Here is a 15,812-nt window from a genome sequence, read left to right on the forward strand (position 1 = left end):
CCTGGAGGACGACGGAGGGCGGAGTTTCTGCTTATAGAAACAAGTGGGAGCCTAGCAGAGCACTTATTCCCGCCTCTACCCCCGGACGACAGTAGGGGATTGGACAGTATGAAGGCACTTCCTTCTACCTTCCGGTGTCACGCGACCGCCTCCTCCTCCTCCTCCCTCCCTTCTTAGTCTACCTTTGGGCTGGGTTGGCTGGTGATGAGATACTTGGTTGCCGACTGTGGAAGAGGCGACGGCTACAGCTACAATCAAGTCCGCGACTGTGACCATGGCCGAGGTGAGCAGCACCGCACCACTGCTGGGTCACCGGACCGGGAAGCCATCTTCCTGGTCCAGGGTCCGTGCGCTCCGGTGTAGGTGCGCTGTGTTGAGAGTGAGCTGAGTAAAGACCATAAGCATCTAAGGTTCTGTTGTGTCTCCCATCCAGAATAACGCTCAGAATAAAGCCAAGCTAATCTCTGAGACTCGGCGAAGATTCGAAGCTGAGTATGTGACAGGTGAGCATGCGTTCTAGGGCTTGAAGTGGGGTGTGCAGCGAGCATATCTAACTTTTGCTAGGATGTTTGGGTGTTTTTGCGGCAGATGTTAGAGACCTTTTCAACCTTCCCTGGAAAGATGCTGTACGTGTTTCTAGGGTTTTGCCATGCTGTGTGCTCTGCTTCAGACGGGCAGATGGTGTGCTCACTTCTTTCTTTAAAAGGTTAATGTAAGTTAGAAACCAGAATGTTTAGCATCTTGTGTTCATGGCCCTGGCGGGCTATTTGGTAAATGGCATACTGCAGTTCATGGGCCTTTCCTGGCCTTTCACCAGAAAATAAACCTGGAAACTGTCATTGTATTTTTGCTATACGCTTTGGACATAATTTGGTAATCCAGTTCCCTTTATTTTGCTTAATTCCGCTTCTTAAAACCAAAAGTGCTATTCACAAGTACTTATCACGCTCTGTGTACTTGAAAGTTTCTGTAAGTCAGAGTTGATTTATTGGTTGAACATTCAGTGTCTCAATGTCATAGATACTTGAGTTGTCAAGTACATCTGATCAGTATTTTTTTAAACATTTACAATAGTTATAAATATGGAATTTAAAAGCCCAAGTTGCCATCTGCCTTGATTGATGCTACTCTGGACCCTTCCACTAAGTAGCTTACTTACACGCTCTGAGTTTTTGTTTCCATATCTGTGAAATGTAAATAAGGTTAGAGGATTAAGTAAAGAAGCATGTTTTAGATTGTCAAGTATGGAAGTAAAAACTAGTAGGTTGTCAATATAGATTGTGCCCCAGTCATTTGGTTACTGCGAAAGGAATTAAACTTCTGACTTTAGTGCTTACCAGAAGATTCCTATACCCCTATACTGTTCTGTATTGTACATCAGTTGATGACCTAGAACAAGTAAGGAAATCTGTTTCAAATAGTTCTGTCAGTAAACCTTTTCATACCTCATGGCCAGTTTTCTTCACGCACCAAACTTTGTACCAGAGAGTTGCAAAAGCACTCCACTCGCTTTTACCACAAAGATCTCGCTCGTGTCTATTGTCATAGCTGGTTACAGTAAGGCCATAGTTGTAAAATAGTGCTCTATATGAACGTAATTCACAGCTACATGGTTTATAGTATACTAAGATGTCACTCATAACTAATGAATTGATGATTCTATAATAGTCATTTACTTATGCTCAAGGGTTCAAGCAGAAGATAACTATGTTATGCAATCTCCAAGGTCTTAAAGGTCATCTTGATTCAGTCTTCTCATTTTTTTTTAAATGAGGGAAGCAGAGTGTAGTAAGATTAAGCAATTTTCTCAGAATCCCCAGTGTTAAGAGTTTTGGCCTGGCCTTTTGGATTTCGCTTTAGTAATCTTTCAGCAACGTCGCAATGTCAGATTAAGTCCTGTCACTCCCCAGTCTGAAACCTTTCAGTGCCTTCCCACTGTGTGTATTTAGAATAAAGTTCCAGTTCTTCCCGGTGGCCTACAAATGCGAAGCCATATATTGCCTAGCTCTTGGCTACCTGTCCATCCTCACCTGTTATTACTGTCCTTGCTTAGTGCAGATTTGACCACCCCCTGCATTAAGAAACACACAAATAGCAAGCCAATACACACACACACACACACACGAAGCAAAAGTTCATTAAAAAATAGTCTAGAAACGTGTGGCTGATGGATTTTCTATTTGACTTTCTTTTTTAAAATGCAGCGACCCACAAAATTGACATCACACTCCAAAACATGATCCCCAGTTCGATAAATATATTTACACTGCCTCGCTTGTGTTCTTCAAACAGAGTGCGTCTGTCTGCATCTTGGGACCTTTCCATTCCTCAGGGCCTGGGTTGCTCTTCGCCAGTTACTATGTCTGGTTGGGCCTTTTTGTTTTGTTTTGTTTTTGTCTTTTCAGGGTTTAAATGTATCTGAGAGGCCTTCACTGGTTATTAAGTAGCTTCCTGTCCTGCATACTTTCCCTCCTAGCCTGTAATTGTCCTGTTTGTTTATTGTTTCTTTCCGCCTGTAGATGACAGGTGGGAATAGTTACTAGTGGCAGCCTATAGAAGTTGAAGGCAGATGCTTTATGTATTTTTCTCACCCCTCAATACCTTGCAGTGTTCAGTACATAATCATTGAATGAATATGGCACTCCCTTAAGATATGCATCAGAAGATCATTGGAAGAACTGCCATTCCATATTAACTGACCTAACCAGCTCCCCTTTTGTTACCAAAAGTCTGACAAAGAGTAGCCTTCACAATGTATGTCAGAAAGACAAACTGTTTTTTTTTTTTTCAGAGAAAGATAGTGTTTGGCATGGGGTGGCTTTTTACACTTAATACACACCCTTAGGTATAGGTGAACTGGTCTGTGAGTTATCTACACCAGAGTTGTAAACTAGACTCTATGGGCAAGGCAAGTAGAAACCATGAAAGACTTTCTCACTTGAAAGTTGCAGGTGTACTGTGAACTTAATAAGGCTTTTTTAGTTCATGTGGATTCTCCCTTATAAGGTTGCTAGTTACAAATTCACCTTGGTAAAGATGATGTGCTTCTTAATGCATGTAATCCTAGAACCTCAAGAGGCTGAGGCAGGAGGACGTTTGAGTTCCAGTTAAGTGTGAACGAATCATTAAAAACTATAAATAGTAACTGGGTGTTGGTAGTGCAAGCCTTTATCGCAGCACTCAGGAGGCAGAAGCAGGCAGATTTCTGTGAGTTCGAGGCCAGTCTGGTCTACAGAGCTAGTTCTAGGACAGCGAAGGATATACAAACAAACCCTGTCTTGAAAAAACAAAAATGTGTGTGTGTGTGTGTGTGTGTGTGTGTGTAGAAAGAGATAAAATAAAAAGAAAACCTAACTTTCTGTTTAGAACATCCACTTTTGTTTTTCAGTTTCTATTGTCATTAACAATATTTTGCTTCATAAAAGGTTTAAGGCATACAAGCCATATTGATGTTTTTCCTAAAGAAAAGTATTATCCACTAGTATCTCTCTTTAGACATTCATATGAAAACAGGTTCTTGGGAATTCCAAGCTCAATTTTTTTTTGCCTGTAGAAAATACTACCAAATATGGGAAGATTTTGAACAGGCAAAAAGAGGAAAATACGGATCCATAATTATGGTACTTTTCTCAGTCATTGTTACTGTGAGAAGTTCCATGCTGAGTCTCAAATAAGAAACATTTCCTGTTCTTTTCTTCTTTCTCTTTGTGACAATAATGTATTCAGCTCTGAAAGTACTCATTATCTGTTTAATTCTGTAAATCAGGCTGTCAGTATTAATGAATGATAGAGCCATTTTCCTAATGTGTGCACTCTAGTGGTGGCATTAGCACAGAATAAACCACTAGATAAGGTGAGCTGGATCCCACGGACTAAGGACCAAATGAGTCCCTCCAGCACAGGGGTATTCACCTGTAATTCCAGAAAGCGGGAAGTGAAAGCCGGATTGGGAGTTGAAAAAGGTTATCCTTGACTACCTAGAGATTTGCCCTCCGCCCTAAACTTCTGAGACCTTTTCTCAAAGAAGCCTGAGAAGACAAAGATACCTGCAGCTTGGTGAGCAGGTTAGTACTGAGTTCACAGCAATGTTGTGGAAAAGCTGAGCAGCTCCCAAACCTTAGAAAAGCTTACTCTAAAATATGGTGCTAGTGGGAAATTGCAGAATCTTGAAGAACTATTTATAGCCCGGCAGGTGCTAGCACAGGCCTTTAATCCCAGAGGCCAGAGGCAGGCGGAAATCTGTGAGTTCAAGGCCATCCAGGTCTACCAAGTGAGTTCCAAACCCTGTCTTGAAAACTGAAACCAAACAAACAAAAGAAGGACTGACCATCTAGTAAGAGTTCTTGGGAATGGTTCCTTTAAACATGATTATGAAACCTTGGTTCCTTCCTTGTCCTGTTGTTCCCTGACCATGTTGTTATCAGTTTGGGCCTCTTACATGCTGCCTGCCTCACGTCCTTCCTCACCACAGGTTCAAAAGCAACTAGGCTTACTGATCACAGCCTGAACCTCTGACACTCTGAGCCAAAATAAACCTTCACTCTCTTGATCTCTGCTATTTGTTGTGGTGACAGAAAGCTGACTAACCCAGGTGGTGTTTCTTATGAACTTAGGTGGAACTTGGCCAGGTAGAGAAGGTGATCTAGGTGGGTCAGGCTGTCTGAGCAAAGGCACTGAGGCGAAAAGGTATGCATCTTGTTCAGGAAGCACTGGAAGCTTGCCATGCACATGGATGAAAACAATAGAAATATGGTGGCGAGAACCTGGAATGTCCGGGTGGTGCGTTATACTTCAGTACGTGTGCTCAAGGGCTTTGTCTAATCTTCTTTTTTTATATACATCTTTTTTTTTTTAAGATTTATTTATTTTGTTTACAGTGTTCTGTCTGCATGTGTGCTTGCAGGCCAGAAGAGGGCACCAGATTTCATTACAGGTGGTTGTGAGCCACCATGTGGTTGCTGGGAATTGAACTCAGGACCTCTGGAAGAACAATCAGTGCTCTTAACCTCTGAGCCATTTCTCCAGCTCCCGGCTTTGTCTAATCTTAAAGGTAGAGGAATTTATTTAAATAAACTTAGTTGATAGCAGAACAGGAAAAAAAAAGCCTGCCTACCATCTAGAAATAATTAATAGTGGTAGATTTTCTTCTAATCTTTTGTTTATACCCTTATGAAAGCAAAGTTTAAAGACCATCCTGATTATCATTTGTATGTTACATTTTCATTGGCATGATCTTATTCCCCGTTTTATAAAGTAGGCCACATTGTATAGATTTTTTAAAAAATATTTGAATCTACTAGTAAAACACAATTGTCATTTCATTTAGAGAATCCCTTTCTGCACATTGAGATTACTCCCATGTTTTTGTTAGCACAACTTTATGAAGCAGTTCAGATTCCTTCCTTTAGAGTCATGTCTTGGAATCAAATTATTGTTTTCCCAAGTAAATAATTGGGGCCCGTTTGATAATATATATCAAACTTCCATCATACTTGCTGCCCAAATTGATATCTGCTGGCCTTGTGCAATATTCTTTGTCTCCCACACCTTAGCCATGTTTAGTGTCATCATTTCTAAACTAATAGTTTTTAAGTTTGCATTTGTTTGCTAGCTTGGCTAAACTTTCTGTATGATTATGTTTATTTATACATACACCTTTCTTTGTTTATGTCACTATTGCTGATTTTGGCAGTTTTTTAACCTAAAAATCACCCATTGTTTTATGGTTTCTTCAGTTGCTATTTAAGGTGATTCCTCTCACCCAGCAATGTTTCTGACCTTTTCATTTTGTTTTAGTTGAATGTTGATGATTTTAATGGACATAATCTCTAAAAATGAAAGGATATGTAACCATGTACTTACTATTCAGCCAGAGATCTAGATGCTTCCCATGTACTGTGGCATTTGAGGGACACCTTTCCTGCCTTTTGTATTACTCATTCTCTTGTTTTTCCTTAGTTTTATTAAAAAGTCTCCTCCACAAAAACTTGATTACATTTTTGTTTCTTTTTAACCTTTATATTTCTGGTGATTTGCCTCAGTTTGGGATTCCTTCATATTGTAATATAACTAATTTTGGGATGTTGTAATAGTTCCTAGAATGCATAAAGCAGTTGAAGTTCAGTTGTTGACAGGCCTGGTTTCTTATACACTGCTGCTGTGAATATTGCCTATACATTTCTGAACACAGAAAGAAATGGAGGGTCAATGGATAGAAAATATCAGTCAGACAGCAGGATTGAGTTCAAGAGATCTTTGTACAACACAGTGAGTATAGTTAATAGCAACACTGTATACCTGTAAGTTACTAAGGCAGATTTTAGGTACACTTACAATAAAAGTGAAATGTATGGGCTGGGAGGTGATGGTGCATGCCTTTAATCCCAGCACTTGGGAGGCAGAAGCAGGCAGATCTCTGTGAGTTCGAGGCCAGCCTGGTCTACAAGAGCTAATTCCAAGACAGTCTCCAAAAGCCACAGAGAAGCCCTGTCTCGAAAAACCAAAAAAAAAAAAAAAAAAGAAATGTATGGAAAAATGTCTTTCCATTAGCTTGATTTCTATGTTCTACAATGTTTACATGTGCCATAAATGTGTATAATTGTCAGTCAGATTTTGAAAAGGATTGATTTTTTATCCTTATGATAGATCTAAAATGACCAAGTCTCTGCTTTAGAGGACATGAAATGTGGCTTTCGTCAAAGGCTTGAGTCATAAACTTAGATGAGAATGAAGAATTGGTAGACCTGCTTACTTTTTAGTCTTTAGTCCCAGTAACGACCCTTTACACTGCCTAGCAAATATCCTTTTACCTTTCAGTGGGTTTTAAAAATTCATCTCTCTATGTAATTTATCCCTAGTCATATACCACCCTGACCAAAAGACAACTGAGGGGAGAAAGGGATTTATTTCGCTTCTCGGTGTTATGGGTAAGTAGAGACAGGGACTTCAAATAGCAAGTCTCACTGTATCTACAATCAAGAGAAGGGCAAAATGCATGCATCTAGAGTCATTTGTTTGCTTGCATATGCCCCATTCCTCTCCTCTTCCATAGTTCTGGACTTCTTGTCAAGGTAATGGTACTGCCTACAGTGGGCTGGGCCTTGTCACGTCAACTAACTTGATTAAGACAGCCCTCCACAGACATGCCCACAGTTCAACCCAATGTAGACAGTCCCTCACTGAGACTCTCCCTAGATGTTTCTAGGCTATAGCAAGATGACAATAAGTTAACCATTACAATAAAATATCTAGAAGAACCAACTGTGGTAGCTCAGGTCTGTAATCCCAGCACTTGAGCTAGACATAGGAAATCAGGAGTTGAAAGCCAGCCTCAGCTCCGTATTGTGTCTGAGGCCCTTCTGGGCTACATGGATTCCTGTCTCAAAATTAAATAAAACAACAACAATAAAAGATCTGTAGACTATTGACTAGAATCAGAATTTTCCAAAGGACTCTCTCCCCCTGCAGTCACCGTTTTACAAAGAATGAGAGGACGTAAATTTGATACATTTCACTAACCAACGTAACAATGTTACGAAGTTTATGTTCGCGGAGAACTTATTCATTTACCTTTTCTAGTTGCTCATGGTTCTTTTTTTCATTATACTGCTGTATATTTTCAGTGAACAAGACATTCAGTGACTCAAAAACTACTTAATGATGTATGTAGCTTTAAAAATTCAAGTTCCCGGAATTAAAAAGGAAACTTAAGAAATCTATAAACATGCAAAGGAATCAATTCCAGCAGATTTCTTTCACAACTAGAACACAGCAGGTGAAAATACCCTTAAGATTTTACAATTTATCAGCACAGTGAACAAAGTTGATTGTAGACACACAGTTGAGTAACTTTGTTGTAAGTGTTTGTGTGTGCGTGCGTGTATAGTTTTTCCGACCCAACAAATAGAAAATGGATACAGGAGCTTTTGCAAACACTTCTCATGTGATAAGTAATAAAAGAACTCTCAGAAAGTTCTAAAGCAACTACATCAGAAAGGCTGGGTTCTCACATCACTAGGCAAGTATATTTGGAGTCATAATAAGCAGGTACTTAGAAACAAATTAAATTTCAGGAAGCTAAAACAACATACCTCTATGGATTAATAACCTCCCAGCAATGTGTGCAATTCTTCTGCTAAATAACCCGGGGTTTAATGAGAATAGCACAATGGAAAGTACCAGAAAAATGTTAAAACTAGGAGAAAGTGTATATTGGAAGATCAGGGGTAATTTTAGCTGAAGTCAGTAAGTTTGGGTTTTTTTTTTTTTTTTTCAATTCATGGTCTTTGCTGCCTCAGTATTTGATAACTTTATTTTCTCTTCTGTATATTTTTAACTTTTCAAAAGGGCAAGAACAATGCAATCTATTATTGAAGATCGAGGCCCTGAGAAATGTTGGAGTAGGTGGGGGGCAGACTTATACAGAGATAATCACTCCAATTCAAAGTTTTCATGCACATCTACTGTTGGTAGGCATTAAGAGGATGGGGAGGTGACTTTCCCACGTCCCTGAGCTCTTGGACCTCAGCAGAGCAGGAGCAGCCGCAGCCCGCACTCCCGTCATGCCCTCTGCCTCATTACACAGGCTCTCTGACATTTGCCTGTGATTTAAAGAGCTGTTTCCTTAAAAATTAATGCTTATTGCTTATTTTTCCTAGTGTTTCCATAGGGCATGTGTGCATGTGTGTGAGCTGGAGATTGAACCCAGGGATTCATACATGCTAGGCTAGCAACACTACCATTCTTCCATTCAGTTGTATAACTTAGCCATTTTTTCCCCTAGTTTTTAGTTTGAAAAGGTATCTGTTAAGTCGCCAGGCTGTCCTTGAATTCACTGTGAAGCTGGAGTAGGCCTTGGACTCCTGAGTAACCGGAATTACAGGCTTGTGTCACCAAGCCTGGATTTTTAATGAGATGGGCCCCACATTCTCCCACATTTGACTTGAACTAAGAAGAGCACACACCAGATTGTATATAATGAGTCCACACTGAGGCCTTGACACAGCCCATAACATGTAGGAATGGGCAAAATCCATGAAGTCTCCTTAGCCTGGATAGTTAGCTGGTGACTGGTGAAAATTTAGACCTTGGTGCTCTTGACAGAAAGCAGCTGAAGTAGTAGAATGTTCCACCTTCCCTGCAACTAACTAGAGATCATTCAAGGCCTGTTTCTATGCAGCCCTCGCCTGAGGATTACTTGGTTCAGTTTATATTTTAAAGGGCTTTCAAATACACATACAAGGAATCAGCAACAGGATATCTGTGTTTACCATCTAACCCTACATAGGGCAGGGTGGTGGGAATTGCCAAGTCCTGCAGTCGACCAGAGGTTCACTAGATATGGGCCTTATGCTAGCTTTCTGATGCTTGAATCGCCTCCAAAATTCACGCTCTAGGTACGGAACCTGTGTTGCCAGCGCTGAGTGGTTCTGATGCACACTGCAACGTGCGACTTGTTCTGTTATAGATCGCCTTTCACTCAGTCTTCCAGCTGGCTTGACAGATATGGAGAGATTCTGAGTAGATGTGGCCAACTGCTAAGGGAGTAAGTTTTGTTGATATTATTGTTGTTTTGTTTCCCAATGACTTCCATTCTCAACACATCTATAGTTTGTACTTCTCTCCCAAACCCCTGTCCAGACTTTCATCTGACCTAAAGATTCATGGAGGAATCTAAGGCCTGTGTATGAAAACAAGAGATTTGGGGCTCATCAAAATGGCTCAGTGCCTAAAGGTGCAGACCACCAACACTGACAAACTGAGTTCAATTCCTAGAACACATATGGTAGGGGAGAACTGGCTCCATCCACAAAGTTGTCCTCTGACCGCCATGCACACTGTAGATAACACAAAGAAACTGATGAATGATATAATGAATTTTAAAAGAAAACTGTGGATTTTAGTATACTAAGTATAGTTTGTCATGTCCCTTAACTGTGTGATCCAAAGTCATAGACTGCTGACTGGTCACTTCCTTCCCTGTTCCCATTCTCTTCCTTCTGTCTGCTTTAGTGTCCCTGTTCTCTCTTGCTGTTTTCTACTCTCTCCCTTGGCCCTTTCCCTATTTCCTTTTGTTCTTTATTCCTGCTTCTACTCTTCTGCCTCTCTCTACTAACCTTTGCCTCTTCCCCTCTCCAGCTGTCTCTTTCTCATTTTTTCCCCTTATCTGATTTCATGTCTGCTTGTCCAGGGTTAAGGTTAAGACAGCAGCAGCAGCATTTCCTGTGTAAATACATTCCTGTTAATAAGCACGTTAACTGGAAACTTCTGCCTGCAGAGATCGGTATCCATGAACACTAGCAAAGGAAGAGGGCTTTACATTGCCGGTAGTGGCCAGTGTCTTGATGGCACTGCTACCAAGAGTCATAACGCTAGTGATAACGTTTCACTGTTTATGCCACTTGGGAATACTTTTCCACGAAAGTTCTTTTCAGTATAGTCTGGGACCCTAGTGGGTGCCTAAGACTTTTCCAGAGCTTCTGAGGTCAAATGGTTTTTAATCATAGTCCTAAGATATAATTTTGCTTTTTCCATTTGTACTGATTATATAAAAGCAATACCAGGGAAAATGGCTGACTCTGTGACTGGAGCCAAGGAAAGTAGTCATCGTGGTGCTTATGATGTTCATAAAAGAAGGAGAGAGAATAGTTGGACTTATTTTAGAAGATCTCTAATGATACCACTAATTTCATTAAACCTTGATAGACGTGCTTTTAATGCCTTGTATGAGAAGATGGGGGTGTGCCCATAGAACATTTCTCCATGGTAAGTGTGTTTGACTTGGGAGCTTATTTAGTCCCCTTTTCCCTGAGCACCATTTTTATCTGGAAGACGAGCTGCATAGTAAACTGTGCCTATGCTAACTTGGACTGTGTGGCAGGCATTTTCCTGCAAGTGAATGAAGGCAGCTATAATATTAAGGAAAATATCCTACTGGTACAATGGCCCAACGGACTGAGCCCTCCTTAATGAGACAGAGGCTATGTTAACTCTTTTAAAGCCGCCTTATGCTCTCAAATGTCATTTACTGTTCAAGAAAATGTACTTGTGATGCTAACGAATCTTCAAATTACAGAGCTAAGATTATTTCTTAAAATTTACATAGTGTGGAACTACTTATTTTCTAGATTAGAAAAATTGAGCCCGTGCATTAAAATCTTCACCCCAGACGACATTCCACAAATGTGTGATTTATGGTCTCATACTGTGGAGTGTTTTGCATTTTCACACACTTTCATCTGACCCTCACGCAGGCCTCTGAGTGTCTAAAACAGTTTGAAGATGAGAAAGTGGAGACTCAAGGAGGTTAATTGTCTTAATGCACTTTACCCTTTCCTGCCCTTCCATCTGTTATCTCAAGGCCCTGAACTAAAGGCAGTACAAGTGGAGAGGAGGTAGGCAGTGTACAACCTAGCAACTAAATACTTGTGAAAGAAAAGGAGATACAGAAACCAGAGAATTTTCCAGATCTCTTTGCTTTAGCATTTAAGAGGGAATGGATGGTTGAAGAAGTAAAAATAAAGACAGACTAGAGTCTGTCAATAAATGTGTCATCTGCTTTGGAGAATTCTTTTTGTTTGTTTGTTTTTCGAGACAGTGTTTCTCTGTGGAATAGCCCTAGCTGGAACTAGCTCTGTAGACTAGACTGGCCTTGAACTCACAGAGATCCACCTGCCTTTGCCTCCCTGGGATTAAAGGTGGGCCTGTGCCACCGTCATCCAGCTGGGGAGTTCTCAAGGCATAAAGACTGGGACTTTACTGTTTACTTAGGAGAGGTGGTGTGTGCACCAGTAGTCTCTGATTCAAGAGAAATACGAATGAATGCCTTAGGAAAAGCTTAAATGAAGACCTGTTGCTGCAGCTCACCCAAGAATGACGATTGGTCACAGGAAATACTTGTGAGAAGAGGAAGTATCTGAAAAGAGTGATCCCAAATGGTCGAATTTGGATGTGCAAGAAGAATTCCCTCACAATAAACTAGTGACGCTAGCGTGCACGTAGATAGCACTACAAGCAGGCTGATCTGGTAGAGAAGGTCGTGGGGAACATGGCATGTGTATGAAGATGCACAATTATAATTAAATCTAATCACTCTACTAAATTATTGGAGATGTTGGACTCAGAGTCCGAAAATATGATGCTGCTGTATGTTATGGTTTAGATGTAAAATATTTCCTGAAAAATAGCTTGTGTGTTGAAGGCCTTGGTCCCCAGCTGGCAGCAGATGAGAAGTGACTGGGTCATGAGGGTACTGACTGACCTCATCAGTGGACAAATCTACTGATGAGTTTGAAGCTGAGTGGTCTGTTAGGGGCCTTGCTGGAAGAAGTTTGTCACTGGGGGAATGTGCATTTGAACAGTATACCTATTCCTTGGTCCCTTGCTGGCTGTCTCTCTGCTTCCTGGCTGCCGTGATATGAACAGTTTTGTTCCCTAGTACATTTCTGCCATGACTTACTGCCTCATCACAGGCTGAGGAATAACAGAGACAGTTGGTACAGCTTTTAAACCCCTGAAGCTGCGAGCGAAAATCAGTGCTTCCTTAGCTGCTCTCCGCGGTGCACCCATGTAACCCCAGTACTTGGGAGACTGAGGAAGAACGACTACAATTTAGAGATCACCTTATAATCCACAAAAAACTCTTTCCTTCCTGCCTTTGATTTTGTCACAGGAATGAAGTATTAGCTAGTACACTTTAGATAATGGACAGTTTTCTGCTTTTTTTTTTTAAGCAAAACTATGTTCTGTGCCATGTGCCTTTGTCTTCCAGATCCTTCTTCTCTTTGCCATTATTTTTGTTATTTCTCACAGCAGAATCAATCTGATTTAGATGTTCGCTATTGTTTTTTTCCTTAGAAAAGTCAGAAAAATATGATGCGCGTGATGTTGAAAGGCTTCAGCAAGATGATAACTGGGTTGAAAGTTACTTGTTTTGGAGACACAATGTTGTGGACGAAACCCTGAAGATGCTTGATGAGAGTTTCCAGTGGCGGAAAGAATTTTCTGTCAATGGTAAGCTGTTGGACTTCACCTTGACAGGGTAACACCATCTATGCAAATGTTACTGTTAGACACTTGTCTGTATTTTCACACATCCCTAGCAGTCATTATAAACACTAGAATATTACCCTTAGGGGCCTAATCGTACTTTCAAACGGACAGTGTGTGACAAAATCTTAGAAGGAAAATCATTTATAAGAAAATCAGATCACAGTTATCAAGTCACAGATTGTCATGAAAAGCATGGTTGCCTAATTTGTGTTTGGTTCGATTCCATTAAACAATGGAGAAATAAGAAGATATTGCTGTCCTGTTTTGTTGTCTCAGTTGTTGCCCATGTTTATGAGTGTTGTGTAACTGACTGGGGAGCCCAGAAAAGCAAGCTTATCCCCAAGGGTTCCCTGTGGCAGTCTTCTCTAAACTCTTGCACTAGCTCGAAATCTGTCATCAAAGTGTGTGTTCGAAATCTTAGAGGGAATTTTACAGTCATTTGCAGATGTGGGAAGAACGCTGCCAGAATGCTTACCTATTGTCTCCCTCTAAGACGTTAGCAAGAATAAGCAGACATAATTGGCCATTTCAGCTACCTGTACAGCATTACCTGTCCTAGATGACTGGCTCTGGAGTGACTGTGTCTAAAGACTTAATGCAAAGTAGTCAACAAATCTATAGCTAATTCCCGCCCCCATTCTTTATATTAGAGTCCACAAGAAAGGGCATACCAAAAATGTAAGAAGTAAAATGTTGGGAAATGTAAACACTCTAGTAAGTTTAAACAAAGAAACGTGTATTAGTCAAAAATGGAGCACATAGCTGCAATTTCTAAATCTTTTTAGCTCATTGAGAATGTCATACTAAATGCAACAATGCATATATTCTTGCACAGGTTGCTAGTTCCTGGTCACATTGGGCAAAGATATGAGCTAGGCAGAGGGAATGAGAGAGAAACTTGGAAAGTTCTCTGGGAAGTGCTGGCGAAGGAAACGATCATCTTCCCTGCGCTGCCTTGTCACCTTGGTCCTCAGCCTCCCTTAGACACTAGTTAGGTCTGTTGTTTGTTTTTCCTGCTAAAGAAGTTTAGGTTTTTTCTTGAATTATTTTCCACCTGCTCTAGAACATTAGAGTTCACTGTATGTATATAAAACTTTGTAGAAAAACACCATCTTGGGGGTGGGCAGATAGCACTGTAGGTAAACTACCTGTTGTACAAGCATGGCTAGGTTGAGATCCCTAGCACTCCCTTCAAAAGCTAGGCATGGCAAGATGCACGTGTAATTGGAGTGCTGGGCATGGAGGGTGGGGCAAAGCCAGTATCCCAGGGGGCTTTGCTGGCCAGCTAGTATAATGTAACCACATTGGTTCATCAAGTCCTAAATTCAGTGAGAGACTCTCTCACGAACTTAAGGTGAGAGTGGTAGAGGAAACCAACCCACATTAGTGCCTGGTCTGTATACACACACCCATGGGGACGGGGCTAGAGAGGAAGAGAGAAAACACAGAGAAAAGTCGCATCTTGCTAGACTAAATAGTGATATTTGTCCCCTTCAAATTCCAAGGTCATGTGAATATTATTAGTACAATATTACTAATGTATTTTTTGTTTGTTTAGGAGGAACCTAGGAATGGAATCTATGACCTTGTGTGTGCTAAACATGTACCCTCCTACCACTGGACTACACTCATACCCACCCCACCCCCGGTGCTAAATCAAATGGTCTCATAGTGTTAACATGTGTTGATAAGTCAAATCATGGCTTGAAAGCTGACCAGAATCTGCAGATACCCATCAAAATAAGAGTTTTTTTCTGTTCTTTCCAGCATCTGTAAATCTTGTGTCAGTTTTTCTCAGCAGGAAATAGCTTTTTGTGTTACCAGCCACTCTTTCTAATTTTTGAATAAGTTGTGTTTGAGTCAAGATTTAAGTAAGTTGTGTCTTGTTCAAGTTTGAGTGATCGTAAAACTACTGTGTACCGTTCCCTTGACAGTGTGAGTTTTCTTTTAGGTACATAGGTTACTGTTACTGATCAGAGTTTACCACTTTCCAGATCTTAACGAATCCTCTATTCCAAGGTGGTTATTAGAACTTGGTGGTATTTATCTCCATGGTTATGACAAAGAAGGAAACAAATTGCGTAAGTATATTCAGTTCATACCCTAGTGTTTTGAGATTTTGAAATGTGTGTCTGTGTCTCAATTAATAATCACAGAACTTTTCTATGTCTATGCAACAAATTTCCTGCAACTAGAGGTGTGTGGCCTTCTTTACCCCTTGATATTCAAATAATATCAAGGCATAGTTTGCATTATCATAAACTAGGCATAAACACAAGTGCTGTTTCTTAGTTACTTATCTAGTTCTGTGATAGCACTGAGACGACCTCATGACCAAGGCAACTTAATAGAAGTGTTTATTTAGAGCTTATGGTTTCAGAGGGTTAGAGTCCACCACGACCATCATGATGGGGAGGATGGTAGCAGGCAGGCAGGCAGGCACTCGAGCAGTGGTAACATAGCCAGCATCATATCAGTTAGTCATTGTCTTCTTCCTCCTCATTGGTAGCACTTCACCTAGTATGTATTTTTATGGAGAATCTTTTGATAGTTGCTAAATGTGCAAAATGGCTTTTAAGTCTCTCCTGGTCTCCTCTTAGCTTTTTCTGAAATCTGTGTGGCAATGGGAAGAACAGCAGTCATCTGCTGTTCACGTGACTTTCTTCTCCCTTCCACTCACCCCAGCTTAGCCCAAGGTGGTACTAAGGCTGGGAGAGCCTGCATGTGCATCTTGCTTGCCTTTTCTTCAGCTGTGAGTTGTA

General features: G+C 40.7%; 1 protein-coding gene across 2 annotated transcripts in view; it reads left to right on the forward strand.

Moving 5' to 3' along the window:
- Positions 1-139: 139 nt before the first annotated feature.
- The window catches only part of Mospd2 (motile sperm domain containing 2), a 42,977-nt gene continuing 27,304 nt past the window's right edge, over positions 140-15,812 (forward strand). For both annotated transcript variants that reach the window (XM_057759824.1, XM_057759825.1), the window contains exons 1-4: positions 140-283; positions 434-503; positions 12,856-13,011; positions 15,045-15,131. In XM_057759824.1, the coding sequence (XP_057615807.1) occupies positions 275-283; positions 434-503; positions 12,856-13,011; positions 15,045-15,131 (322 nt within the window). In that variant the 5' untranslated portion in view covers positions 140-274. The remainder of the gene's footprint in view (positions 284-433; positions 504-12,855; positions 13,012-15,044; positions 15,132-15,812) is intronic.

This window comes from Chionomys nivalis, chromosome X (assembly GCF_950005125.1).
Source record: "Chionomys nivalis chromosome X, mChiNiv1.1, whole genome shotgun sequence".
Classification (NCBI taxonomy): Eukaryota; Metazoa; Chordata; class Mammalia; order Rodentia; family Cricetidae; genus Chionomys; species Chionomys nivalis.